Raw genomic sequence first — 27606 nt, 5'->3', positions numbered from 1 at the left:
CTCACACTGTGTCACCTGTCATTGCTAATACTCTGGTTATAGAGATAGTTTATAACAGAGACTTGACTCCTCTGATGAAAAAAACACTCTGGGCTCCTCCAAGTAAAGACCGTGCTCAGGCTATGTCACCTGCTATTGGTAGAATTGTGGTTAGGAGTTTTATAACAGAGACTTGCCTCCTCTGAGGAGCCAGTACTGCTGTTAAGATTAGAAATGTTGAATAAAAAAATAAATAAATTATATATATATATATAATAGGGGCGCAGTAGCTAGAGTTTGACCATGGTTTCAATGTTAAACTCAAATGTTTTAATAGCTTTTGAGTCGTTTGACAGATTTGCCTGAAAACTGGTATGCAAGGTCCCCTAGGGTAGATCTCTTGATGTGGAAAGTAGCGTTCCAGTCGCTTGTGCGGTTTTTGAGAACACTATTTTCTGTCTTTCTCTCGCCCTGCGCCAAATTGGTTTGTATTTTTAAACTGAATGTTTTTGTGGTTGAATACGCTAGGGTGACTGAGTATACCTGTGTTTGTTTCGTGTAAATATATTCATCCGTTCAAAAGTTATTTACATTATAAAATGTTAAAAAATATAGTGTGACAGGGAACCGGGTCGCTGGTTCCTTCGCAAGTGTGTGCCTGTGAAAAATCAGCTGCGACACGCAGCTGGAGACGCGTTGCTAAGCAGCCAGCTGAGTGGCAGGCTCGCCCTGAGCTAAGATGATCAGGAGGTCTGGATTGGCTGGGGGGCGTGCCTGGGAATGCTGCGCAGGGCTCAAAAAGTGGCTGCGCTACAGCTCGGGGCTGCTGCAAGGCCATCACTGTACAGACGGGCGCTGAGTGAGAGTGTTTGTTTACATCCAGGAGGGAAGTGTCCGCTCTGCAGGAACTACTACTACAGAGCCCTTTAACTGCAAGACGGGGCCTGTGAAGGCAATCGCCCAGCCAGGACCGTTGGAATGGCCCGGAGTCGTTGGGTGGCCACGACTTCAGAAGCAACAGAACAGATGTAGGTCAGTTTAGGGGATGTGGATCCCAAACCAGTATAGAGAGCTACCGTAGAGTAGTAGGTTCCTGGAGTGGGACGTTCCTTTTAGTGGGACTAGCGCTCGTCATTTTGTGTGGCAAAGTTTTATTTTTAGCTTTTGTTTTTGTTTTTATTTCTTTATTAAATGTGACACTAGGTCTACCATTGCTAGTACCATAGTGTCAGCTCTGTGTTAATATTAAATATGCGCGCCTGAGTGGCATATCAACACCAATGCTCTGTGTCTGTCAATACCTGTTACATATAGATTTTCAATCATTTTTTTCGCAAGGCCAATTATTTTTTCGTGAGGTTCTTTCGTATTCGCGAAAAAAAAAATCTCTCACTACACCGGCTCCATTTTCCCTGCCTGCCTGTCAGTTCTGTGTGTGAGGTGATTACGTCACTGTTGGGGAGGGGTGTGAATGAAGCACAAGCCTATGTAGTGGTTAGCACGTTTCCATTGCACGATCACTGATTTGAAAACTGGTGAAAACTTTTTTTTATATTAATTATACTTTTTTATTTTTATTTTATTTTAGAGTGACCAATTATTATTTTTCCCCCAATTTGGAATGTCCAATTATGTTTTTTTTTCCTCACCGCAGCGAGTCCCCACACAGCACAGATGTTCTGAGGGCATGTGAGCATCCTCCGATCTCACAAGCCTAAAGCCAGAATTGCTTTTACAACGAATCGCTTTTTAACTGGATGAGCCACACAGGGACCCCTTATTAACTGTACTATTATACTAACATATTTAGTTTTGTTCATGAGTGCGAACGTCCAAAATGCTAACACTGATTATGTTTCTCCTGTTTTGCTGAGAGATTATTTGTATTTGGTTTTAGTCCTATCTGTATTATTATCCCAGCCCTGAGTCCATTTCTTTTTTTTTTTTTTCTGAGCCCACTTTAATGACAAGATGTAAAAAAATATATACCGGAAAACTTCAAATAATTGCCGGGTCTCAAATAATCGCCTGTCTTTATTACGCGCCGGGTCTGCTGACAAATATTGTAAATAAACGCTGGGTCTCTATTAAATGCTGGGTCTCTGTCATTGCCATTGAAGCTGAGGAAGATGAGAAGGAGCTTGAGCATAATGAACTGCTAATAAGTGACAGCGATGAAAGTGACTCTCAGGATTAATACATAATAATAATAGACAACGTAATTTAAGGTAGGCCTACATGTAATGCATATTTGTTTAATGCAGTTATTACATTATTAAAAGTTTTGATAATTTTAAGCGTGCTGAAAGTAGGCCAGATACAACCTCTTGGTGTATTTTAATATGTTTTGTTGTATTAACAATGTACAAGTTTGAGATTAAACAATAAATGATTTTTGATAATGATACTTATTGCTTTTATTGTTCATTTTTAAAAACATTTAACGTTTGTATTATTATTATTATTATTATTATTATTATTATTATTATTATTATTATTATTATTATTATTGTGTTGTGAGCGTAGCCTACATGCCTGTGTTCTGATATCTACAGGGCTGGCTTTTAGTGGATTTAACTGTTGTTGGTGTTGTTGTTATTAACAATGGTAGATCTAATTCAGTTTTTAAATACAAATTCGTACTTCTGCTTGTTCATTTTCCAATGTTTTGCATACCATATCCTTGTTAACCAGTGTATATAAAAAGACCATAATAATACTTTCGCTTTATACTTAAGGGTGTACAATACAATGTAATTTTGTTATAAAACAAAACTGTTTTAGTTCCCACTGACACACAACCTTTTAACAAAGTTGCTGGAATGTTTAAATTGAGTTACGATGTTGCTACAAGGTTGTGTGTTAGCGGCTTCTCAATGACCGCATGAAGCATGTGAAGCTAGTGATCTAATATAAACGCCATCTCAAATAAACACCGGTCTCCAATACGGGCCGGGTCTGCTGGCAAATATTGTAAATTATTTTATTGTTAACCTGCGTTTTACGGTAGGTTCCATCTACTCCACTGGGATTAGAAAAAAAAAAAACGTAGCAAGGTAGTATTGTCGGACTGTCAATCAAAACACAAATTTCCAAATCACAGCTGACAGATTGTCTATCTGGAGGTGGGACGCAGAGCGAGCGGTCTGGCAATAGGTCAGTGTTATGGTCATGTGATTGCTCTCTACAGAATGATATCGCAAAAATCTACTGAAAGCCATAATAGTGCACAATTGTATTTAAGGCATGCTGGATTTCAAAATGTCACATTTTTTAATTGTTGTCAGTTTTTCATTAAGTATGGAAAAGTACACAGCAGTATGTAATTCAGTATGTTAATGTAGCATTGTTCCACAGGCTTGATTAGACTCTGTGAAGCAAAATGATTTAATTATATAGGGAGATGCAAAACTTTTGGCTATAGCTGTACTACTAATTCTCTATATTCTAATAGATACATTACAACTGTACATGCAATACTGGTGTAATGAATCAGGGATACAATTTATTTCAATATAAATTAATCTCCAGTCGCCCACTCAGGGACGTCAAAATGTGAGAAATGAAATATACCTCATTTAAGTTTGGTATCATGTAGAACTCGGATTCCCTTGACAATAATCGACACTCACACAACGTGTTAGAAATATTAAATAATATTTTATTTAAGAATAAAAAGGGTGCACAACAAAATCTAATATTACAGAAAGGAAAGGCTATTGGTCAGAGATATTCGTGAATAGTATACAGTTCATTGACTTCTTAGTCAAACGATTACAGCGACCACAACATTGCTAGCATAAATGGTTAATATACTAATATTAATTATGGCTGATCACACAAAGTGTCTACTTTGCATTAGTATTTTCAATACTCGTTTCTCGTTGTAATATCAAATGTGCGAGAATTAATTCAACTCCCCATTCAAAATGGAATCCAACATTCCAATAACTAATTTATCAAATTAGTTTTACTGTGTTAATTTAGTTTAGACATGATCTACCAAACTAAATAATATATTATCAATCTCAATTGATTCTATATTCAAATTATCTCAGAAATGGGGCAATGATCAAATTCTCTGCATTTACGAGGCAACTCCTTTGAGTTGCACATTTCAACAAACAAAATACATTTCTTACACACTCTAAAACAGGAAGTTATATTCTATTCCTAGAACAGTTTATCCACTAACTTGATAGAATTAGCTACATTTAATTTCTCGAGTCATAAAATGTTTAATATTTGATATGTTGAATACTTATTGATTTTCAACAACGATGTCAATCTTCTTTGGTGATGAACACTGCAGCTTCTTCTTTCTTTGGATCTGAAGTTCATTGAAAGAATATCTACGGTACATCGTGAAACACAGGTGCATGACAAAAGGACTACCAATAGTGCTGTAATATGACTCTAGTATAACTTTCTGTTGTATGGAATTGCAGATGTTCAATGACATAATACAGTCTTTTGCAAGGGAGGAAGGGGTGATGGGCTGGCATTAGCATTCATAGTAACATGGATAGGGAATGGGAGCACTTTAAGGAATTGAAGTGTATGAGGGACACTATGAAACTGTGTTTAAATGGGAGAGTGGGATGTGCTGTGTCATGTTGGTTTGAGAGGGCAGCAGCAACAACACAGACCAACCAAGAGTTTTCAGTGTCATACTGGATGAGCAACATAATAAAATTTAATGGGAGGGATGGCCTCACCGTCACAGTTGGGCTGTATACGTTGTGGACCATGATGATGGATGGCTCTTGTGTTATCTGCAGAGAGTTGTATGTTGTTTGTCTTAACTGATGATGGCTGTCTGTGGTTGCTTGTGTCGCCTTGCCCCTTCCACTGCTTGTAAGGGGGTGGGAGGGAATGCAGAGTTATGGTTAAAAACCCTAACATCGCATTTCCCTACTTTTGTCATTTTAATATCAACCTTAAGTGATGTATTAATGAATTATTTTGCAAAGAATTTATAACTTGACACACAGGGACTCAAAAAGAAAATGCCCAATCTAAACAATACTAACACAATTTGCTTCTCAACTGAATTTAACTACATATCGAACGGTATCAAACAGATTATTTTAAACACTGGCATATTTTGAGTAGTGACTATTCCCTGAAGAAATTACTACAAGAAACTTGGCTATCTAAAAATCCTCCTAATGGTAATTGTAAATGTGGTCGCTGCGTACATTGTTAAAACACTGCCAACCGAGATCAAGTAAAAAAAAAAAAAAAAAATCCAGGGTTTCATCAACTGCAACACCACTGGTGTGATGTACATGCTGACATGCCCCTTGTGTATATTGGACAAACAAAAAGAACATTAAAAAATATGGATTTCAGAACACAATGCTGCTATAAGAACCAGTAACCAGGATTATGCTATGGCCAAACACTACATCAAAGCTGAACATGGATGTTCTCCACACTCACTAAGATTTGTGGGTGTGGAGAAGATCACTATACCAGCACGTGGGGGCAATCTGGTCAACATTCTTTTGTGAAGAGAGGCACACTGGATATTTACTCTACCGACATTGGAACCACTGGGACTCAATGAGGATGTTCATTTAAAACTGTTAATTGGTCCATTTGATGCCTGTAATTTTTGGATACAGTACACCCTCGCTATAACAAACCTGTTGGGGTCCAAGCTTTTTGTTTGTTATATCGAGGGGTTCGTTATAGCAAAAGGACAATCAAAATGAACGATTAACTGTTGGAGTGAGTTAATGAAATGAGATTGTGAATACAAGTAGAATTACATGTACCTGTTCATCTCATGTATGCAGTATTCTGCCTTTATCCAGTTCGTTAAAATGCAGTACAAAAAGTAAAAATTCCGAAGTAAAGCTAAGCTTTTATTCAAAATCAATCTGACATGAATTGTTTCAAAGTGCACCAAATCTTAATCCAACATGCAAGAGTCCAAAACTGATCTTTTATTCCAAATCAACTTTTTTCTTTAATCAATTGTGCTTTGCCGCAAGAGTGCTTTTTGACTACCTGTATTCACGACAATCAATATATTATTATTATTATTATTATTATTTTTTTTTTTTTTATTTCTTAGCAGACGCCCTTATCCAGGGTGACTTACAATTGTTAGAAGTCACATTATTATTTTATTTATTTATTTATTTATTTTTTTACATACAATTACCCGTTTATACAGTTGGATTTTTACTGGAGCAATCTAGGTAAAGTACCTTGCTCAAGGGCACAACAGCAGTGTCCCCTACCAGGGATTGAACCCATGACCTTCCAGTCCAGCACACACTTTTTATTAAGACAAAAGAGTTGACTTCACTGCAGAGGTGGCATCCCATGCGTACAGATCAGGATGTTGACAGTGTGTGTTTATATTATCATTTTTTGTTTTTTATATCTGGGGTCCAGGGGCCAGGTTCGTTATAGCCGAAGGTTTGTTATAATGAAGGGCATTATAGCGAGGGTGTACTGTACTTGTTTTACAAAATGTGTCTAACATCGCAACATTGCCTTTTTCTTTTCAATGTACAATCATATACAGTAAAATACAGGTGTGGTTAACTTTGTTATACCTTGATCATACAAATCGTTTATTTAATTTGTGAAAATTATATATGATTTTACATTTTAAATGAGTGAACCAGACAAATATTTAAAAAAAAAAGACGAGATAATTTATACTTCTAATTTAAGGGTCTAATATATAGCTACCAGTCTGGAAATATATGAACATTATCTGTGATTAATTGACGACATCACTCTGTTTTATTTTGATGATTGTTTACAAAGTGTGTTTACTGATCGTAACCAGATTTATATTGAATATGAGATATGTGTGAATGAATTAGGAATCTAATATATTGAATGTGCTATAATTGTAGAACTACTTCAAGTAAGATGTAAAATACTAATGCTGTAATTCTGGTGTACTACATACTTTAATTGATGATCATTGAATACCCATTTGAGTACACTTACTAAGATGCACCTTTTTAACATTTGCTCTGATGAAGACATGTTTTTGTCGAAACGCGTTGGCAACACTATTTTAATATGTTAATGTATGAGTAAAGTTTGTTTTATTAAATATCCGCTACGGATCTGGATTTTGTTGTCTTTTTTCATTGCTACGGTTTCACCGCTGGAAGGTATTTATTTATTTGACACATTTTCCTCGGACAAGGCACCCCTGCTTTGAATGAAATTGAAAAACAATCTTTTAGCGCTGGTATATATATATATATATATATATATATATATATATATATATATATATATATATATATATATATATATATATATATATATATAAATATTCACTTTTTGAGGGGGCACTGCCTCTCTTGCCTCCTATAAGTAGCCTCCACTGGTGGAAAAAGATGAATGTAGTTCTTGCTGTTTATACGAGGAATGAAAAACAAAATTTTCCCAGAATGCCATAGCTATCCCAGCTAACATTGTTACTGTGTAATTGAATTACTTTTAGTAAACAATATGAAATGCTAAACTGAAATCACTTTTCTAAGTGTTATGTTTAAAAATAATACAGAACATATAATGAATTACTGTACTCACTAGTCACCCTACATTGTAATTCTTACTGCATATAGTCAACTTTCACCCTTGGGAAATGCGTTGTTGTTGTTGACAAGAAACCCATTCATTACTTCTCGGTCTTAAACGTGCACGCAGCTGCACGGTAAGTGAAAATAAATGATGAACATGTATTTACTACTTAGGATGCATAAATACACACAAGAAATGTGAGAGCGGGATATTTATTTATTTGCTCTGCTTACTGTCGTGCGCATACACTTTTTAACAACCCTTTTTAGAAATAGTCACTGCTGTAAAGAAACAATCCAAACGTATGTGTTGTGCTGTCATGAGAAGTAATGAGTGGTATTCTAACAGGCAGATCTGGGATTCTAATATAAAGAGTGAGTCATAAAGTCAACTTTGAAGCCCATTTCCACCACATCAAACAAGAAGGGAAAACAATAACAACAATAATAAAAAAAAATAACTTAGCATTTCATTATTTTGACTCACTTACTCTTTCTGCATACTGTATATCGCTGTGGGTAATAATAAGCACGGCTAAGGCAAATTGGGTTTTGGCTTTGCTATGTTATTTACAATGGGATATCTATGGGACTATTTGGAAGTTTTCCTTTTAGAAGTCTAATTAAAGCACAAAGTGACCTGACCATCTTCATTCTGTTGAATATCCCATTGCATTCTTCAAGGCTCAGCTCCACATTTCCCACAATAAACTATTCAAAGTTGATGTAAGACCTGGTGTATGATGGGAAAGTAAAACATGAAGATTTAGTGAAGTCAGTTGAAAAGTACTGTGCACTGTTTGGGCAATACCTCTTTCTATACATTTTCTGAGATTCAGGATATAAAAGAATGTTATAATATGAAATAATTAACCATCTCAAAAGCATTGATATAAAGTGCTGCCTTAAAAAAATTAAAAAATAAACAAACCTTTTGTTTGCACTTGTATTGGCCTTCTACAGTTAAGGTAATGAGTGACAGACAGTAATTGAACCAGTCACAGACAACAACATATGATAAGTATTTGCAAACACTGTCTGAGGATATTTTATACATTACACTTGCTAAGAAATTATACAGTACTAATTAAATGTAGTTGAGAGGACTACTCTTATTTACATTTAGAATAATTTATACTACATTTCCAACTATGCACAGACCACTGTGAAAAAAACAAACAGATAAGCTGCATTTTGAAGAATGCAGGAATGTTAAGCATATTGAAGTTATCCAATATTATTAATATTTCTCATCAGATTGGAGCCTTTCCTTTACTGATACGATGAGATGTATGGTTGTGGTGCCATCAGTCAGCTGAATGTCACACCTCTCCATAGTTGAGTTTGTAGTGGTGCAGACCACAATTGTCTTATATAGAACATTTCAAAATGACACACAGCTGTATTAATTTAAATAGCTCCAATTATTATCAGGGAGCTTCACAACCCTTTAATCTTTCTCTTGTATTACTAGAAGTGTTTTTTTTTTTTTTTTTGCTCATTGTGTGGGACACTTGAACACACGCTGATTGGTGAAATTAATTTAAAATGTTTTAATGTGTACATTTTGCTATTTACAGTTGATTTTACATATATGTTTCCTACATTTCCAACTGACATTAAAATGTCTGCTTTGACAAAAATACACATATGTGAAACATTTTAATTTTATTATTATAATTTATTTGCTTGGCCGACACCCTTAACCCTAACCCTAACCCTAACCCTAACCCAAAGCATAACTATACAATAAGTTAGGTTACATTGTAAGACTATATACAGTAGAACAGGTAATTGCATATACAAAGTATATACAATGAAGTTATAATGTATAAGTACATCACTAAAACATCCACACATAGTATTTTATTGTTGAACTGTTTCAGAATTGAAACATGTATGTATCTGTATTACTTTGCCGTATCTAGTATGTAATTCATAGGACAAATGACAAATGACATGACACCCCCTGCCTAGGTGGCAGTAGCACATGGAGTGAGTATCGTATCTGGTTGCCTACACACCTCTTTGTCAGCTAACGCTCCTCTATTGTTTTGCAGCCACGATATTCCTTTGTGCTGGCAACTATAATAGTAGTCTGGTAGTGTTAAGTGTTTTCCTCTTGCGCCCCATTGTCAAATCAAACTAGTAACTGTAACTGTCACCGTATACCTATAGCAAAAGCCTACCTAAACCTTAACCTGCTAATTTCAAAGTAGGCTCTTTGAATGACAGGCTATAGCTGGCAAATGAAAGTGCACAGTTGGTCTGATGATTGACAGTCATTTAAACGAATGAGAGCATTCTAGCGCTGCTTCAGCCAACGTGATCTGTCAGAACAGGCTGAAATGACTGACAGTGAAACTACACTAGCCTATTAAGGAACCACTGATTTGACTGACAGCGACCCCTAGCCATTCAGAGCGGACGGACAGCAAGTATAAAAACTACACAGACGAGACGATTTCTTAAATTATTATTTTTGTTAAGAAAAAAAAATAGAGAGTGGTTTTAGCGACGTTTATTCTATATACATTTATGTCAGTCAAACTCATATTTTTGGGGAATTTAATGAGCTTTACCGATTACAATCGAAAAGTAGCAACCCTAGTTATAAACCATCTATAATGTTTTATTAATGCTCTATAACATAGTTATTAAGCATATAATATATATTTATAAAACATTAATAAGCAGCACCTTAATATAAAGTGTTACCAAACCATGCGTTCTGCTCTTTTTGTGGCCTTCAGTGTATGATGCGTGTTTTTATGTTTATGACCCAAGATATATACAGATGTTAGTTATAACATGAATTACATATGTACTGTACATATAAAATAATATTAATGAATCATACTTGTTCCTGTTCATTAGTTAGAATATGTATCTTTTTATTTAAGTCATAATCCAATCTACTTTAAATATAACATGTAAACATTTTTGCTAAAATTCCCATTTTCCAGTATAGAAAATGACTATTCTGACATCTGTTCCTGATTTTGGAGTTTATAAATCCCTGATCCCTGATTCTAACTTCCATCCAGTCATGTAAGATAACTGTTTAAAACACCACAACCCTGTAATCTCAAATAATAATGATTTTAAACTACTGATCAATTAAAACTCTAACAAAAGCACATTTCCCCAAAAATATAAATAATAGAAAGTTATTAAAAACTTGTAACAGTTGGAAACATTTTACAGAAAACTAAAACTGAAATGGGCTTCAAAGCAACATCAATTCAAATATTTAAAAAATATATATTTGTATAAACAATATAGGGCTGTATAACTTAATGACAAAAATATGTTTGATTTTACAGGGATCACTTGCATGAGTAGACAGCAATTTAAAAAGCTACTACAATGATAGGATTTATACAAAATGTGGAAACAGGGACATCTGTGGTATTTATTACTGTTTTTGTAAAATGTATTTATTGATTGACAATGAGACTACTAAAGGAAAACAAATCTTATGAACAAACCTTTCCTTTGCCCATATTAAATGCTATTTAAACTGAAATGCTGTTCTGGGATATTTTTGTTTTATTACATCCTGTGCCAGTCATAGAATATGTAAAAAATGAAGAAAGAAAATCTTAACAATTAAAATAGCAAGATTTTTTTTTTTTTTTTAAATAGGTTTTCTTGCTTTAGTATTCTCATTGTCAATCAACAAATTAATTAAAAAAAATACAGCAGCCTACATTTGTTAATACAGTACACAAGAAAGGGTGGGGAATATTAAACAAATCCTAAACAGAAATCATCTTGTTAAGGAAAAACAGTATACAACCTATTCAATTCCTAAAAGTTCTCTGGTGCACCCTGCTGGAAAATGAAAGTATTGGTTTTACATTTCAGGCTGCACAGTCTGATAACTGCAGTATACTGTGCCGTGCCTCGAGATACCACAGACTGGGATTTTGTATGCAACACTGTAACACCGGAGAGACGTGTGTATTCGCTGCTTGATAGACAGGAAATCGAGATGGAGATTGAAGCTGACACACCCCGCAGGCGTGCAGGTTTTATTTCCAAGACAAACAGCTCACGTGACACAACCAACTATGGTAGCGCTCGGAGGGCATACATTAAAATGTACAAAAAGGCAAAAATAAAACACTGAACTAAAATAAACAATGCTGTGAAGACGACGTGCGCTACTCCCCTACACGGGAGGTCCCGCTCATACACCTCTCCCCGTTATACTTTGTTGGGATTTAAACTCCAGAAGCTAACTGCAGACTAGTAAACAAACCCCAACCCCGGTTACACACACAGTGATCGACGGCCTCGCTTCCTTCTTCAATAATTAACCCCGACCCCAGTTACACACCCGGTCGTTTCGGCTTCTTCTCTTTAAAGCTCCAATAACAAAATCCCTATCTGCCACAGACACACACACACAGTTATTAATGCACATTAGAAAATGGATCAGAGATTTCCTTTAACCTGATTAGTCAATACTTAATCTCTGGTAAAGTACCTCCAATGTTATCGTTCAAACTCTGTTTAATCACTGCTCCAAATCAAGCCACCAGAAAATATGTGAATACAGTGTTCATGTATGTTAGCTTTTTTCTGCTTGATGAAAGAAAATCTCTGTTTTTGTACAGGCCCTCTGAATGTTGTCTGTCAATGCAGACGAAGTCTGCTTCATCGCTGTCCTATATAACAACAACAGCAACTTTGATTTTTATAACGCCTTATCATTCCTTTCAGCAACATTATTTCAGCATATAACAGAAACAACACAGGACGGTGCTCTCTTCTCTAACAAAGCCAGGAAGGAGGCTTTGGGTAAACTTTAAATACACTGTGCACAGGTTACTGAACAAATAGCATTAACAAATGTAGACTACTAGATATTTTTAATTACTAAAACCTTTATTATTTTTTATTTCACAACTACATTTTAGGACCTAACGGTACCTTAAATACTGAAACGTACACAAGTACACAAACCTGCCCTCAAATTCTAATAAACATCTTTTAAGTTTTATTTTCACAAACCAAAACTAAAGAACAGCTCTGTGTAAGTAGAAGATTATTATTTTATTTTTTTTGTGTGTTGAGTTATTATTTATGATATTGAAAAAACTTAGGACACAACATAGTCCACCGCTGGGATATTGAAGCCTGAAGGCACACATGGAATTCTGAGCAAACCGCATTACTCATGGAATATTTAGGAAAATGTTTGTATTCATTAGCAACAAAAACTAGTGCTACATAAAATCTTTAAATGTTATTTTTTTAACGCCTCATGCTTGGGACAATGTCACATGGTGAGCCTTACCAGATGGCAAGCCCTGTTCTTTGAGTTATATTGCTTAATTGCAAACATTGTAATTTTTACTGATATGGTCAATCAGTGCTGTTATGTGGCTGCTTCCTGTAAAAACTTAATTTAAACCGGAAACTCAGTTGTCACTGTCATGTCCTTTTTCTTTCTATTTTTTCCCATTCTTCATTTTCAGCTTGATGCAGTTAGCTGTTTAAGAAACATGCACTGTTGTCTTCCTTAAGCACTTCAGCTGGTAATCAGTGTCCCTTGGTAGGGAGAACACAAAATGGGATAGTCCCAGTTATACAGTCTTACCACGGCTTGATTAAAGTAGAAATCATTTGTATTTCTCTTTTTTTCTAATAATGCCATTCTGCAATGTGTAAGTTAATTATTATAATTATAATCAGTTCCATTGTTTGACTATGAATAGAAAGAGGGAAAGAGAGAGAATTGTGGTTGTATTGAGCATTTCAGAACAATTAGGATGGGTTAATAGTCATAAAGCTATTAGGATGGGTTAATAGTCATAAAGCCAATGAAATAATCCAGTTAGTCTTGCTTGTAATGTTTTGCCAATCACTAAGTAGGCCTTACATATTCCTGATTAGGCATGCGCTGTTTTAAATGCATTTTAAACAGAATAACATATGGGTAGTGTTCCGTGCTTCCGGTTAAACAGAATAACACAGTGTTTTCCGCGTTTCCAGTTGAACAGAATAACATATGGGTAGTGTTCCACAGGGTCACAATATGTTGTCTCTCAAGTTGGTTTTATATTCTGTGTTTCTTAAAATAGAGAAACATCTGTTTTTCCCTTAAAACATTAATATGAATGTGAGGTTTATGTCATGAACCTTGTTGTTTCACAGTTTCTGTCATTCTTTGCTTAAAGTTTCATGACTTTATTTCAAGTGTATATTTCTATAGTACTGTGCTTACACCCGGAGCGAATTATTTTTATTTATTTTTTTTACATAGGAAGCCACATGTATCTTTTGCACATACCTACATTTCAACATGAAGAATAGAAGGATACAAGATACAAGTTCACACTGGTTGCACAGATTGGACTCGCCGTACTCTGTCATTCTAAACCAGCCTCCCAAAAGGATTTTGTGTTAGACATGAAGAGGGTCCTATACGACTCTCCAACGTATAAGGGCATTATGAGATCCTGACTACTAAGTTGTGTATATTAAAAGAACAAGGTTTAGTACCATGTTTTTCAGTCATAAGTGCATATTTCATGTCAGTAAGTCAAGATGGTCAGTTCCATATTTTGTCTGTGGAACAGTGTCACAAACCACGATGCTGGGGTGCTTGTGGATTGTTTGTGCACAGTTTAATATCAGGAAATGATGATAACTGGATATTGCTTCTTCCTGTGCTGATGTTCACTTTCAATGCCCTTAGGGTCTCAGAACACCACTAATAGTCTCTGTTTCTGAAACAGAAATTGACAAATGAGGCTATCCAACTGTGAGGATCATTTCTAAGGGTTGATGTTGCTTAGTAACTCTCACATAGTCAGTGCTATGACTTGATTTGTACGGTTTCAAACAATTTGGAAGATTTGTAGGAAATTGATCACTGGATGTAAGCTTTTAAATAGGTATCTTCAAAGCTTTGTTGCATTTGTTGTTGGATTCTTGTGGACTTTCAAGGATTACAATCTGTGTGTAATTCCAAACTGGGAATAAAACTGTATTTAAATGAGACTGCTGTTAACACTAGAACGACCGCATTTATAGGCATTTATAGGCACATCTCCACTCTGGCACGCACTTGCCGATTCTTCCTGAGCAACATCCGAAGAATCCGACCCTTCCTCACCAACTATGCTACCCAGCTCCTGGTCCAGGCCCTGGTACTCTCCCGCCTAGACTACTGCAACTCCCTCCTGGCCGGCCTCCCTGCGTCCGCCACCCGTCCGCTCTAGCTCATCCAGAACTCTGCTGCCCGCCTAGTGTTCTCTCTGCCTCGCTTCGCCCACGCTACTCCACTACTCCGCTCGCTCCACTGGCTCCCGATCACCGCTCGCATCCAGTTCAAGACTCTTGTACTAGCCTACAGATGCCTTGACCAGTCTGCACCCAGCTACCTCCAGACCCTCATCTCTCCCTACACCCCCACTCGACCTCTCCGCTCCGCCTGCACTAGAAGACTAGCTCTACCACCGCTACGCTCCCCTGCCTCCAAAGCCCGCTCCTTCTCCACCCTTGCTCCGCAGTGGTGGAATGACCTTCCTACAGATGTCAGGACTGCCCAGTCCCTGACCACATTTCGGCGCCTCCTTAAGACTCACCTCTTCAAAGAGCACCTGTAGAACTCCTCTGTTTGTATCCTGGGACACTATCACCCTTCATGTAAATGTACTTTATTTTGCTCTTATCAGCCCCTATTTTACTGCATTTAATCCTGTACTTCAGAATACTGTAATCTGCCAAGTTTTTAACCTGTAGTACTTTGTATTTAATCACATCCTGATGTAACTATCACTATTTAATCATATCCTGATGTAACTATCACTATTACCTGCTGTATTATTGAATTGTGGTTTGTCAAACTTGTACTTTGCTTGAACAAAAGTTATTGTATTTCTTGCTCTTATTGTATTACTTGTATTGTAACGCTTGAAATGTTTTTGCCTACGATTGTAAGTCGCCCTGGATAAGGGCGTCTGCTAAGAAATAAATAATAATAATAAATAATACCTAGAACAACCATGACTGGTCAATTTGACTGGCGTTTTAAAAACAACATAAATATTATAATGAAAGGACAAACAATTGAATATAAGTTGTAGTTTTATTCAGGAACGTCATACATAGCATCTACACAACCGAAACATTGTAAATAAACGGACATTTGAACAGAAATGTGTTTACAGACATATTACAAAACGCGCATCCTCAAAAAATGGTAAAAAATGAAATAAACAAATATTTGAAAATAAATTTGTGTATATACAAGTATATCACATACATACAAAACAGTACAACTGAAACAATGACATGAATAAATAAACATTTGAACAGAATGGGCTTCATTTACAATTGTTTACAAAGTCTAAGTGCTGGCATAAATCATATAGATACTGTGCTTTTCAAAATATGCAGTGCACTTACCGTATTGTCCGTCTTTGCTGCATCAGAATCTTGTTTGGTAAAATTTGCAGTAATTCCAAACACTGTTTTGCTGTCCAGTGATCCATTTGCAATGTGTATTGGGGTAGCAATGAATTTCTTGGAAAAACTAGTGACTTATAGTAACCAGTGCACAGTGAGCTGTCAAGGCTGATTGAGGGGCTATCAGAGGCTCACTGAAACAACAGAAATGTCAACAGACACCTCACTTGAGGAATGCAGACTGATATAATCAAACTTCAATACAACTGCAAGTCCAGACTGATAACCACAAATAGTACTGCAACATTTAATTGTTATAATATGTATCGGTCAATTTGACCGCGCCTGGTCGGAATAGGTATGAGAGTATTTTATCTTGCTAATGTGTGCAGCTACGCGATTCTTTCTTTGTCAGGGGAATTAGTACATATATTTAGGAAACATCAGGAAAGCACAGCTCCTTATCTTAAACACACACACAGCAATTTAAATTTAAATTCCAAAAACAGTCAAAATGACCAACTTCTACAGTATTTGTTTTTGTTCAAATTAACCTGAGCTCTTCCAGATTTCAACCATGATTACATAATCTACATGGTTGCCAATATAACCATGGTGGGGCACCACACACACCACAAGCAAGTGTCCTAAACACTATGCAAAATCCAGTCGCATTTGCATTCACTATATATATATATATATATATATATATATATATATATATATATATATATATATATTGCTAATGCAACAGTAAAAATATGTAGCATGATCACAAGATTTTGAGTGTTCACCTATCAACCCCTTATTATAATGAAACTAGCACCAGCTGCTCCCTATCTTACAAGGAGCATGCCACAAACAACTCACTGATTAATATAAGTAGCTTTAGAAAACCAAATGCACAGGCAGCATCAGTGCTCTCTTTCCATTGTGTGTTCTAATGCACTTCTGAGATGCATGCATGATGGAAGAAAATTGTGCCACATAATGTGTACTTTGTCATTCACTTAGATTTGTTGCTCCTTTGAAGGTCTTGCCGGAAGATATGTGTGTATCATTCCATCACCTCTGATGTTTTTTCTTTTCTCCTCCTGTTTGATTTTTAGGATGTAACGAAAGATGAACGCTCCTCGCTCATGCTACAGCTAAAAGAAAAAGACGACTTGATCTTGAAGCTTCAGGATGAGCTGGTAAGAAATGAGATTGGAAAATAAACGCATACAGTACAACACAATTAAACATATGGAAAAAAGCCATACATTGCTTTTGAAATAAAGATGTATTTATATAAAAGTATTTACAAAAACTAAAATGTTTCTCTTTACTGCCTGCCCAGCCTACAGCCCTGGCCTTTTACCCTCTTGCATGGTTTCAAACATCTGGTCCATAACAAGACAACCAAGGAAGGACAGTTTGCTATCTTCATTTTTAATGACCAGGCACATCTGAAACCATAATTATCATGATTACGACTATGAGTGTATGTCTTGAGTTTGAGTTTATAATGATAAAGAAGTTAAGGAAAGTAATCCTCCAATCAATAGTCATATATACTGTGTATATATATATATATATATATATATATATATATATATATATATATATATATATATATATATATATTCCTTATTATGTAAAGTGAAAGAAATAAGTCTGATGAAGAACTGCACTAATAAGATAAGAACCAGGTCAACTGTTAAGGGCTTTGTCCAAAATTATTTATAAGACTTTTCTACAGTACAGTATTTTACACATTACTGCAATCAGGTGATAACAAGGGCTGTCATTATTAGGAGTAATTGTTGGTGGTCTAACTTATTGTAAACAGTTAATCCTGTTGGTTCATATCTCAAAATATCCGATAAGAATTTGCCCTAAACTTTTATCTTAGTTGCTTACATTTTTTTAACACATCTCATCCTGTGTTATTTATGTAGGTTTAATAGGGCCTGCCCATAGTTTAAAATGACAATGAGACCTCTGAAAATGAGCTTTTGTTTTACAATATTATCTTGAAAATTGTCTTGCACAGATAAACAAAAACATCAGAGAAGGGTAAATAATTTACCTTCCTTAGCTGTAATTAAGATACAGTAGATTCCATGGAAAATCTCCCCAGTACCACGGTAGGCGCGGTAACTGACACCGCAGTGCACCGCAGGTTACCGCAGTTACCGTCAGTTACCATGGAAACATGCATCCACTACATTTGTGAAAAAAACCCCGAAGAACCTCCAGGTGGCACATTTTTTCATTAGCAATACGCTGGCTGGATTCCAGATGGTGTAATTTCAAATTTTGTAGCACTGTATCACGTTTTAAACAGTAAGTAAAACTCTCCGATCCAGAAAAAAATATATAGTGATCGGAGAAAGAAATGGTGACAATTTCATAAAACTTAAATGGAACATAAAGGCAACATAAGATGTAGTCTTATTTTGGCTAGAAAACAGAATTGATATTATCATGACCAAGATTTAGACATTATTTTCTTTCTTACATAAAAAAATCTGCATAAACGACAAAAAAAAAAAAATAGGTTTGATTAAACATAATGTATATTGAGTAATACTATACTGTACAGTATGTTACATTGTTGTAATGACTTCAGCATTATGTTGTAGCATATAACAATTTGTAAGCTTACTACAGTAAAGAAAATTATTTTATTATTATTATTATCTTAGGATTGCCTATAGCTGAGCTTGTGCAGTGTGAGGCTCCGGGGGAGTGGTGGGGGGATTCTATAGTCTTCTTGTTAAGTAGCCTAAACAGTTTTCCAAGTTCAAACTGCATGCCTCTTTGTATTTGTACACAACGATCTGCCTAACTTGGCATCCAGTATAAGTATTCTGACAGCATGTCTTGATTGCCACCATTTAGCCGGGCGTATACCACAGTCTTTTCGTAATAGGAATGAAACTCGGACAACAGAGTGCAATTTTAAACAGGGCAGTACCTGTATGTTTATTTGTATACAGCGCTCCTCGTTCAGAGGATGCAAGTAGAATCTCAAAATAAACAAAACGAAAACGAAACCTAACTCCCTTACGGAGTACTAACTAAACAGTAAATTGCTGACTAATAACCAGGCATCTAAGCTGCTTGCCGGTTGAACCTCAATTCCAATATTAAATGCACCAATTTAATAACACTTTGTTTCTGACCTTCACTAAGTCGGTCTCTCCGCCACACTCCTCGGCCTTAGCCTTAACACAGCCTTAACTAGCGGATTCAAAGTCTTTAAGTATACCTGCCAATAAGCCACAGGTGTTCTGGATTCCCTGGAAGTCACAAAGCCTGCTGGGAAGTGTAGTTATTTTACCTTGCCCTTGCCCTATATATCTCCCTCTATAACTACTCCACACTTTACCACAATATGTTATGTTCTCATTTTGCTACACTTCTCAATTAAAAAACAGCCTACATTTAAAAAAAAATAGTATAAAGTTAGTACAGTATACTACTATGACTACTACTGTGAGATCACACTTATAGGTGCCCCCCCCAGCCCAGCCCAGCCCAGCCCAGCCGAGCCCAGCCCAGCCCAGCCCAGCCCAGCCCAGCCCAGCCCAGCCCGTGAACCAAAAAAAAAAAAAACATGGAGAGTGGAGGGAAGGCATGACCAGTTGGCCAGTAGAGGAGGAGCGGAGAGGGCGAGAGGGGTGTAAGGAAACACGAGGGATTGGGGGTAGGAGGTGGCAGTGTAGCGAAGAGAGCGGTAGGCAAGAACAAGGGTCTTGAATTGAATGTGAGCAGAGATACGTAGCCAGTGGAGAGTGCAAAGCAGAGGGGTAGCATGAGGGTAGGGAGGTTGGGAGAATACAAGACGAGCAGCTGAAGGGGTCGTATAGCCGAAGCAGGACAGATTTGGTAGATGCTGCTAAGAAAGAAGCGGAAAGTGTGTGTCAGGAAATATATTTGCTGGGAGAGGGAGGGGTCAAGAGTCACACCTAGGCTTTCAGCAGAAAGAAATGGAGAGATAGTTAAGGGATACTGAGATGGAAAGCAGAGGAGGGAGAGGAAGCAGAAGGAAAGTAGAGGAGGTCAGATTTAGAGGTTGAGTTTGAGGTGGTGAGAATGCGTCCAAGTTGAGATAGCCGAGAGGCATTCTGAGATGTGGGAGGAGATGAGTAGGAGGGAAAGGAGAGGAAGATCTGGGCATAATCAACGTAAAGGTGATGGGAGAAGCCAAGAGAGGAGATGAGAGTGCCTATAGTGAGAAGAGGAGAGGTCCCAGGACAGATCCCTGAGGTACACCTGTAGAGAGGGGGCGAGGAGAAGAGACCTGGAAGGAATGATTAGAGAGATAGGAGGGAAATCAGGCAAGAGCAGTGCCTGAGATCCCCAGGTCAAAGAGAGAGGTGAGGAGAATAGCATGATCAACAGTGTCAAAGGCAGAGGAGAGGTCAAGGAGAATCAGAATGGAGGAGAGGGAGGCAGCCAGAGCAGAGAGGAGAGTCAGATTCGTGGAGTTTGCAGGACGGAACGATGACAGCAGGAGTTGGACCCTGTTCATGGCTCCACCAAGGCAAGAGACCGCCTGGTGAATCTGCTCCTGGGTCTTGGTAGCCTGGCCAACTACAAGGGAGGGTTTCTTTGACTGCAGTGCCCTAGTCCGATCCCAGACTCTGCACCATCTTCTTGGGTTCATTGTTACAAATAAATATATCATTTACAGGCATTTTCAACCACATTTTATTTTAAATTAGTTAGGTATCCATCCGTGTTAGCACACTCTTGACTCTGGACTCTTGACTGGAGGGTTGTGGGTTCAATCCCTGGTAGGGGACACTGCTGCTGTACCCTTGAGCAAGGTACTTTACCTAAAATTGCTCCAGTAAAAACCCAACTGTATAAATGGGTAATTGTATGTAAAAATAATGTGATATCTTGTAACAATTGTAAGTCGCCCTGAATAAGGGTGTCTGCTAAGAAATAAATAATAATAATAATATTTAAATGTGACTACTAATAATATGTGAATTATTATTAATGCATGTCACCATTAGTTCCCCGATCAATTTATTAAAAAAAAAAAAAAATCTCTGTGAGTCCTTTATCGTTAAACTGTTAACGTTTCTTTGAATTTCTATCCGGGTGAAATTTATTTTAATTTTTTATTATTACTTTTATATTACGTTGTATCTAAACTGTTAATGTTACAAAATTGGTCACCAAGAAAAAAGCAGTTTTGAGTCCTTTTGTTAATAGTTTTGTAAAAACTAACAATTTAATTTTTCTTTAACAAAACATATTGGACTTGGAGGCTGTGTGTTCCAGTGGTTAAAGAAAAAGGCTTGCAACCAGGAGGTCCCCTGTTCAAATCCCAGCTTACTCACTGTGTGACCCTGAGCAAGTCACTTAGTCACCTTGTGCTCAGTCTTTCAGGTGAAACGTTGTTGTAAGTGACTCTGTAAATGGTATCAAGATTGAAGAATTTCACAATGAAAAGAAAAAAAAACAGTTATTCAGTCCCAGGCTCTGCTTTCTTCTTGAGACTGCCAATAATACATTGCATGCCAATGCTGTCTTAGTTGATTATCATTTCCGCGTGGTCCTAGTGGAGACTTCTGTCCTGACTAATGATTATACAAATAAACTATTGAGAAGTTTTAGTACTGCTGCAATGTGAGGGGTGCATTTGCCATCATTGAAAACGTGGGGAAGGTTAAATCACTTTATTTAACCTGCCGCAGGCTGTGGTGGGGGATGGTTTCGGGATTGGAACAGAATAACCAAGAAAAGTGGCCAATATATTTGACATCATAAATATGTTTTGTGTGTGTGTGTGTGTGTGTGTGTGTGTGTGATTTATATATTTAAATTTTACCACAAACATCTAAACTAATTACATTTATTTAAAAATGTATTTGATTTTATTGAATGTAAAAAGCTAGCTAACAATTTTAAACAACACATTCTCTCTATATTACTGCCCATGTTGTCAATAGAAAATTCAAAAACAAAAGATCAATTGGTTGCTGCCACAAAATATATATATATATATATATATATATATATATATATATATATATATATATATATATATATATACCTAATATACCTACGTCCGACCCTGGAACATCAATTAGTTCTGTAACACCTGTCTAAAAGCAAGAGTGGGGCATATGAAATCACTTTATTTGACCTGCTGCAGACTGTGGTGGGGGATGGTTTTGGGACTTGTATTCATGAATATAAATGATAAAAAGCACTTCATTTGTGATTACACAATATACATTGTTATACATTTATTATTTTGTGTATTACAACATTGTACCATCCATCGTCATTTTATAATGCTGCATCTGATTTCAATTATGGTATGTCTAATTATTATCTGAGACACAGGCCTGTATTCATTCAAAATGTATTCCTAAGTATTGTTGTGGCATTGGCTGGGACCAAATCAAAACTTTGACAACCCGCTAATCGCACTTAACAAAACTGTGTTTAGTAGCATTTTCTTTTTTTGTAAGTATCTTATTTCTTCTATATACAGTTTTGTTAAGTGCGATTAGCGGGTTGTCAGAGTTTTGATTTGGTCCCAGCCATAATTTCATACAATTTCATCCAAAAAATTGCTTCTACCACACATTTGTATACAATAATTCAGGGGCGTAGCGTACATTGAGGCAGCCGAGGCGGCCGCCTCGGTAAAAAACAGCTAGGTACAGTTTTGGAAAAAAAAAAAAAAAAAAAGTACAAAAATATATCTAAAGGCAGCACCAGTCTTACCAGTCCTAGCAGTAGCAGCAGCAGTGCCAGCACCAGTCTTGCCAGTTCCAGCAGTGACAGCACCAGTCTTACCAGTCCTAGCAGTAGCAGCACCAGTCCCAGCACCAATTCAAGCAGTAGCAGCACCAGTCTTACCAGTTCCAGTTGTAGCAGCACTAGTCCCAGCTGTGTCAGCACCAGTTCCAGCAGTAGCAGCACCAGTCTTACCAGTTCCAGTTGTAGCATCAGTGTCACCAGTCTCAGCATTAACTTCAGTAGGAGTGAATCAAATGTCTCAATGGAGGTTTAAACCCATCTACTCATTCATATTTATAAGTTCTATTCTTCTTGTCCTTTTAATATCACATATTTCTAACAGTGTGAATAGGGTAATTTTAGGTTGGTGTTGTTTTTGCTTGGAGATTTGTCAAAAAAAAAATGTGTTATGAAATTTCAAACATCATCGAAGGTGGGTCACTGGGTAAAAAGAGTTAGCGACTTGTATTGCTTTGCAGTTTGCATTAATAGTCTCCAGGCTTCATAAGATGATAAGTTTCACCTTCGTAACATGAACAGGATATGCAGGGGTTTTTTTGCCTCAGTAAAAATCTATTCCTAGCTACGCCCCTGTAATTAACTACAATAACTGGAAACTGCAAGTGATTCACTACATGTTTTAGGAGTAAATAAGGTCTGTTTTTACAGTGAGAATTAACACTGCCTCTAACCGCTTCTAAAACAATTGCACAGCTCACATCCAGGTATTTTGTAAAGGTGTATGCCCAGGTTGAAACTGTTACTACGATGGGAAATATCATTTAGAAATGCTTATTTTTTGGGGAAAAAAAACATCTTAAATCATAAGGATAGCCCTACCCTACTTTACCATGTTTTAAAATACATTTTATAACACCATAACAATTTTAAGCAATACAGACAAACCTATAGGCCTACATTATTAGCCTTGTTGTGAATAAAAAAGTCGCTTTAAAAATACAGTTTGAGTATTATTTATTATAGTATCAACGGTTAGTATACAGTATTTATTTAGGCATTGTACTTCACTGATCTGTTAATTCCTTTATTACATTGCACTTTCGTGCGAGTGCCAGATAATTAAATGATCAATGCTTTGATGTTACTTACAGATGGTAGGCTTGAGATTGATTTTTCCCAATGCACACAATAACATGTAAGATTACTGTTCAAAATCACACCACCCTGCAATCTAAAATAATACAAATAATAACGATTTTAAATTACACATGAATTAAATATTTATCATTCTAAAAGTGCATTTCCAAAAAATGCTAAATTATAATAATAAACAGTTATTACAAACTTGGTAAGTGGGATAGTTTACAGGAAACAGTACAACTGAAATGGGCATTTAAGCAACACAAATTTAAATATGTTAAAACAATTTTTTAGGGGCAGTAGAATTTAACTGGAGATTAAATATATTGCACTTTCATAAATAGACAGCAATTTAACCCACTGAACAATCCAGATTGATAGAAAATGTTCTTTCTTTTGTTAAGTGATGTTAAGTGATGTTCTTTTGTTAAAAAAATGTTAAGTGTTGAATTGGTAAGAAAATAATCCACAGTTTCTAATGCCTAATGCTACTCGAAACTGAATTATTTTTACTGATTCAACACCATGGGTTGTTTATGCCACTTATTGATACTTGTTTGTTTTTTGCTCTTTTGTTACACTCCAGACAATTAAAATGTTTGTATCTCTTGTTGTGGGAATGTTGTCATGAGTTCCTCTGACTTTTAAATCCCCCTTATACAGACAACATTTTCATGAGGACTATGTTTTAGATGTGGAACATGAACGTGAAATGGAATTGATTACATTTTTATGCTTCTGCAATTTAATAGCGGCATTACTCTTACTGATATCCGCAAACCTTGTAAATCACAATATGAATTTATCCAGAAACTAATCTCTTTCACTGTTTCACGTCTGGGACTTGTGGCAAAGTGGTTGCTGATTATGTACAGGTGCAGAGGTGATGCAGTGCAGGAATAAACAGACAGAGATTTGTAATCCGGTATGGAAAAATATACGTTTTATTTTAGTTATAATCCAGGTCTGGTGACCAAATAATAAACTCTGGTTATACACAGCGATGCGTAAAACACGGAGAACAGTAACAGGGATTGCAGCCCTAAACAATAAACACAGTATCTCTCCCACAATATACAACCACGGTCACCAGTGCTGGGTGCGTGCTGTAGTGCTCGTGGTGGGTGATACAGTTTAAAGAGTGACAAATAGTGCAGTGCTGTTCCGGGTTCAGTGCTGGCTCTTAGCGACAGCTCCGGAACGTGTTAGCCGTCTATAAACACACAAGAACTACAGAACTCATTATATTTCCGTCACAGGCTTTATTAGAGACTAGATGATTAACCGTAAAATAGACATTTATAAATACTTTAAAATCACCTTATTTCTCACTCATATTTAGGACACATAAAGAAGAAGTAGTAAGGACGTAGATTATGTATACTTAAACATTATTAAAAAGCCTGACACTAACTGTGAGAATGAATTACCTGGATTTTAGAAGATAGTTTATCTCTGCATTGAAGCAGACACTGCCAGACAGTATCCCATGATACAAAAACAGGGATTAGCTTCCCATTCCTGGACCACACCGTGATGAAAAGCTGCAAAGCAAGATAGAATCTTTAATATTCTCCAATGCTTTGCAGAAGTCACAAAACATTGTCATATTAGTTTATTTTATTTTTTTGCCTAGCTTGTAGATACAAGATGTAGTGTTTTACTCTTCACTGCTGCTGATTTATGAAATGTGTATTTACATAGAAATAACATTTATCTTACTATATGTACTGGCAGGGGTGGGGCTATTAACATCCTTCAGGTGACTTCGAATGTAGTTCAACATGGGCATGATCTGTATTCTTTTGCATACAATCCATGCAAAACAATGCAAGAAGAAGAAACAGAGAGAGAGAGAGAAATAGAGAGAGAGAGAAAGACTAGACAGGACAGAATGCTGCCAAGTTGCTGCCAAATTGCTCCCATTTTTTAGTTGGTTTTTGGCCCTTGAGCCATTGTTTCTTTTGTGTTTTGTTGAAATAAAACATTTAACCGTATTTGATAATTTTGTTTCGTATCTTTTGGAATAGGAATTATAAACAGTTTAAGTCAGTTTAAGCTGACAAATTTCTCTACCAAGTGGTGCTTGCGCCCCTCATGCACGTGCACAAGCGCATGCACTGGTGAGCAGCACACTCTTTAAAGGGATGCCGCCATAGCCTGTGTGGACCAGTGGTTAAAGAAAAGGGCTTGAAACCAGAAGGTCCCTGGTTCAAATCCCGGCTCACTCACTGACTCACTGTGTGACCCTGAGCAAGTCACTTAATCACCTTGTGCTCAGTCTTTCAGGGGAGACGTTGTTGTAAATTACTCTGCTGTTGCATAGTTGACACACCCTAGTCTCTGTAACTCGCCTTTGTAAAGGCGTCTGCTAAATAAACAAATAATAATAATAATAATAATGTCTGACAGAGATGGAGGACTACTCTTTCCGGTATCAAGATGAGTGCCACAAATCTTTATTATTATTAAACCTTTATTTTACTAGGAAATCACATTGAGATTAAAACCTCTTTTTCAAGTGAGACCTAGCCAAGAAAGGTATCAGCAGTACAATAAAACATATTGCAATACAAACATAGAAATACAAAAATAAAATACTTTTAAAACACAGACAAGTCATACTCAATACAATAACAATCAGTTAGTGACAGGTGTAATCAACTACTTAAAACAAACACTACTGTCAATTAGATAATTAATATGTTTAAGACCCTTTCTTTTTTGCATAGTTATATACTTGTCATAAGAACTCAGAATCCAGTAGGAGTAGATGTGAAATTCTAGTGTTAATTCTTGTTAACCCTCAAATTCCTTAATTTTACCATGGTAATCTATTTTTTGTGTTTTTTATCAGTTTTTGGTTTTTACTAATTGAGGTTTTGGTAGTTTCAAATGTGTCACTGTAAGAAAGAAATCTAAGTTCCACACGCAAGTTCATAACCCCTCAGCTCTGAGCTAGTGCCACTGGAAGCACACTCTGTCACTTTTTACTCTAGATCTAACCCCAGACAATGCAAAATTGAAGAATAACAGTTCGGTTAGGACTGTGTGGTACTTTAGCCTCACCAAAGTGGCCATAAGCAATGCTCCAATGCATAACAAATGCAACTTCAAAAATCCAAAATCTGCGGATACTAAAATGTTTTGCTTGATTGTTGTAGATCTCATTAACATCTATCCAAAAATATATTTTGGTGATTGGAGCCCCCCAACATGAGTTATTTCAGCCTAAACTTGGTAGAAATACCAAAAATTCAAATTTCAGAGGAGGTTAATGACCAGTGGGGGGACTTGAAACCAAAAGTGTTTCACAAAATTTGGAAGAGTGGACCCTAAGGTTCTTACAGCAATACTAACATTTTAGGACCCACATCCCCTACAGGGTAAAGGGTTGGGCTGAGGTTCGAATAAAACTCGTCACTTACCCCTTATCTGGCAACTTGCCAAAAGTGAGTTAGGTGCTCCTGGTTTTTCTCTCGAAAGCCCTGTTCATTATGAGTCGAACGAGATGCTACACATGATGGTAGCGTCTAATTTGAGCCCAGGGTGATTTTTCTAGTCAGGGTCACTTTTTCACATTAGGTTGACCTTTGCCAGGTCACAACTCAGAGGAAATACAAAAAAAAAGGATTATCATTTCTGAACTCAGCCGACCCGAAAACCCCCAGGTGAATTTTTCTTGCAAAACTGGGCAACGGCTCTGGTTGAGTTGGTATGGAATGACCCTTATGTCACATAGTAAATGGTATGTGCTTCCCTTTTGTGTTTA

General features: G+C 36.6%; 1 protein-coding gene across 5 annotated transcripts in view; it reads left to right on the top strand.

The window, feature by feature from the left end:
• LOC117409687 (serine-rich coiled-coil domain-containing protein 1-like) overlaps positions 1-27606 on the top strand; it is a 667826-nt gene that overhangs the window by 361577 nt on the left and 278643 nt on the right. For all 5 annotated transcript variants that reach the window (XM_034905803.2, XM_034905798.2, XM_058996863.1 and 2 more), the window contains exon 8: positions 17084-17167. In XM_034905803.2, the coding sequence (XP_034761694.2) occupies positions 17084-17167 (84 nt within the window). The remainder of the gene's footprint in view (positions 1-17083; positions 17168-27606) is intronic.

Source organism: Acipenser ruthenus, chromosome 2 (assembly GCF_902713425.1).
Source record: "Acipenser ruthenus chromosome 2, fAciRut3.2 maternal haplotype, whole genome shotgun sequence".
Taxonomy (NCBI): Eukaryota; Metazoa; Chordata; class Actinopteri; order Acipenseriformes; family Acipenseridae; genus Acipenser; species Acipenser ruthenus.
Note: the sequence above shows the minus strand (reverse complement) of the source record. Positions and strands in the feature narration are given on the sequence as shown.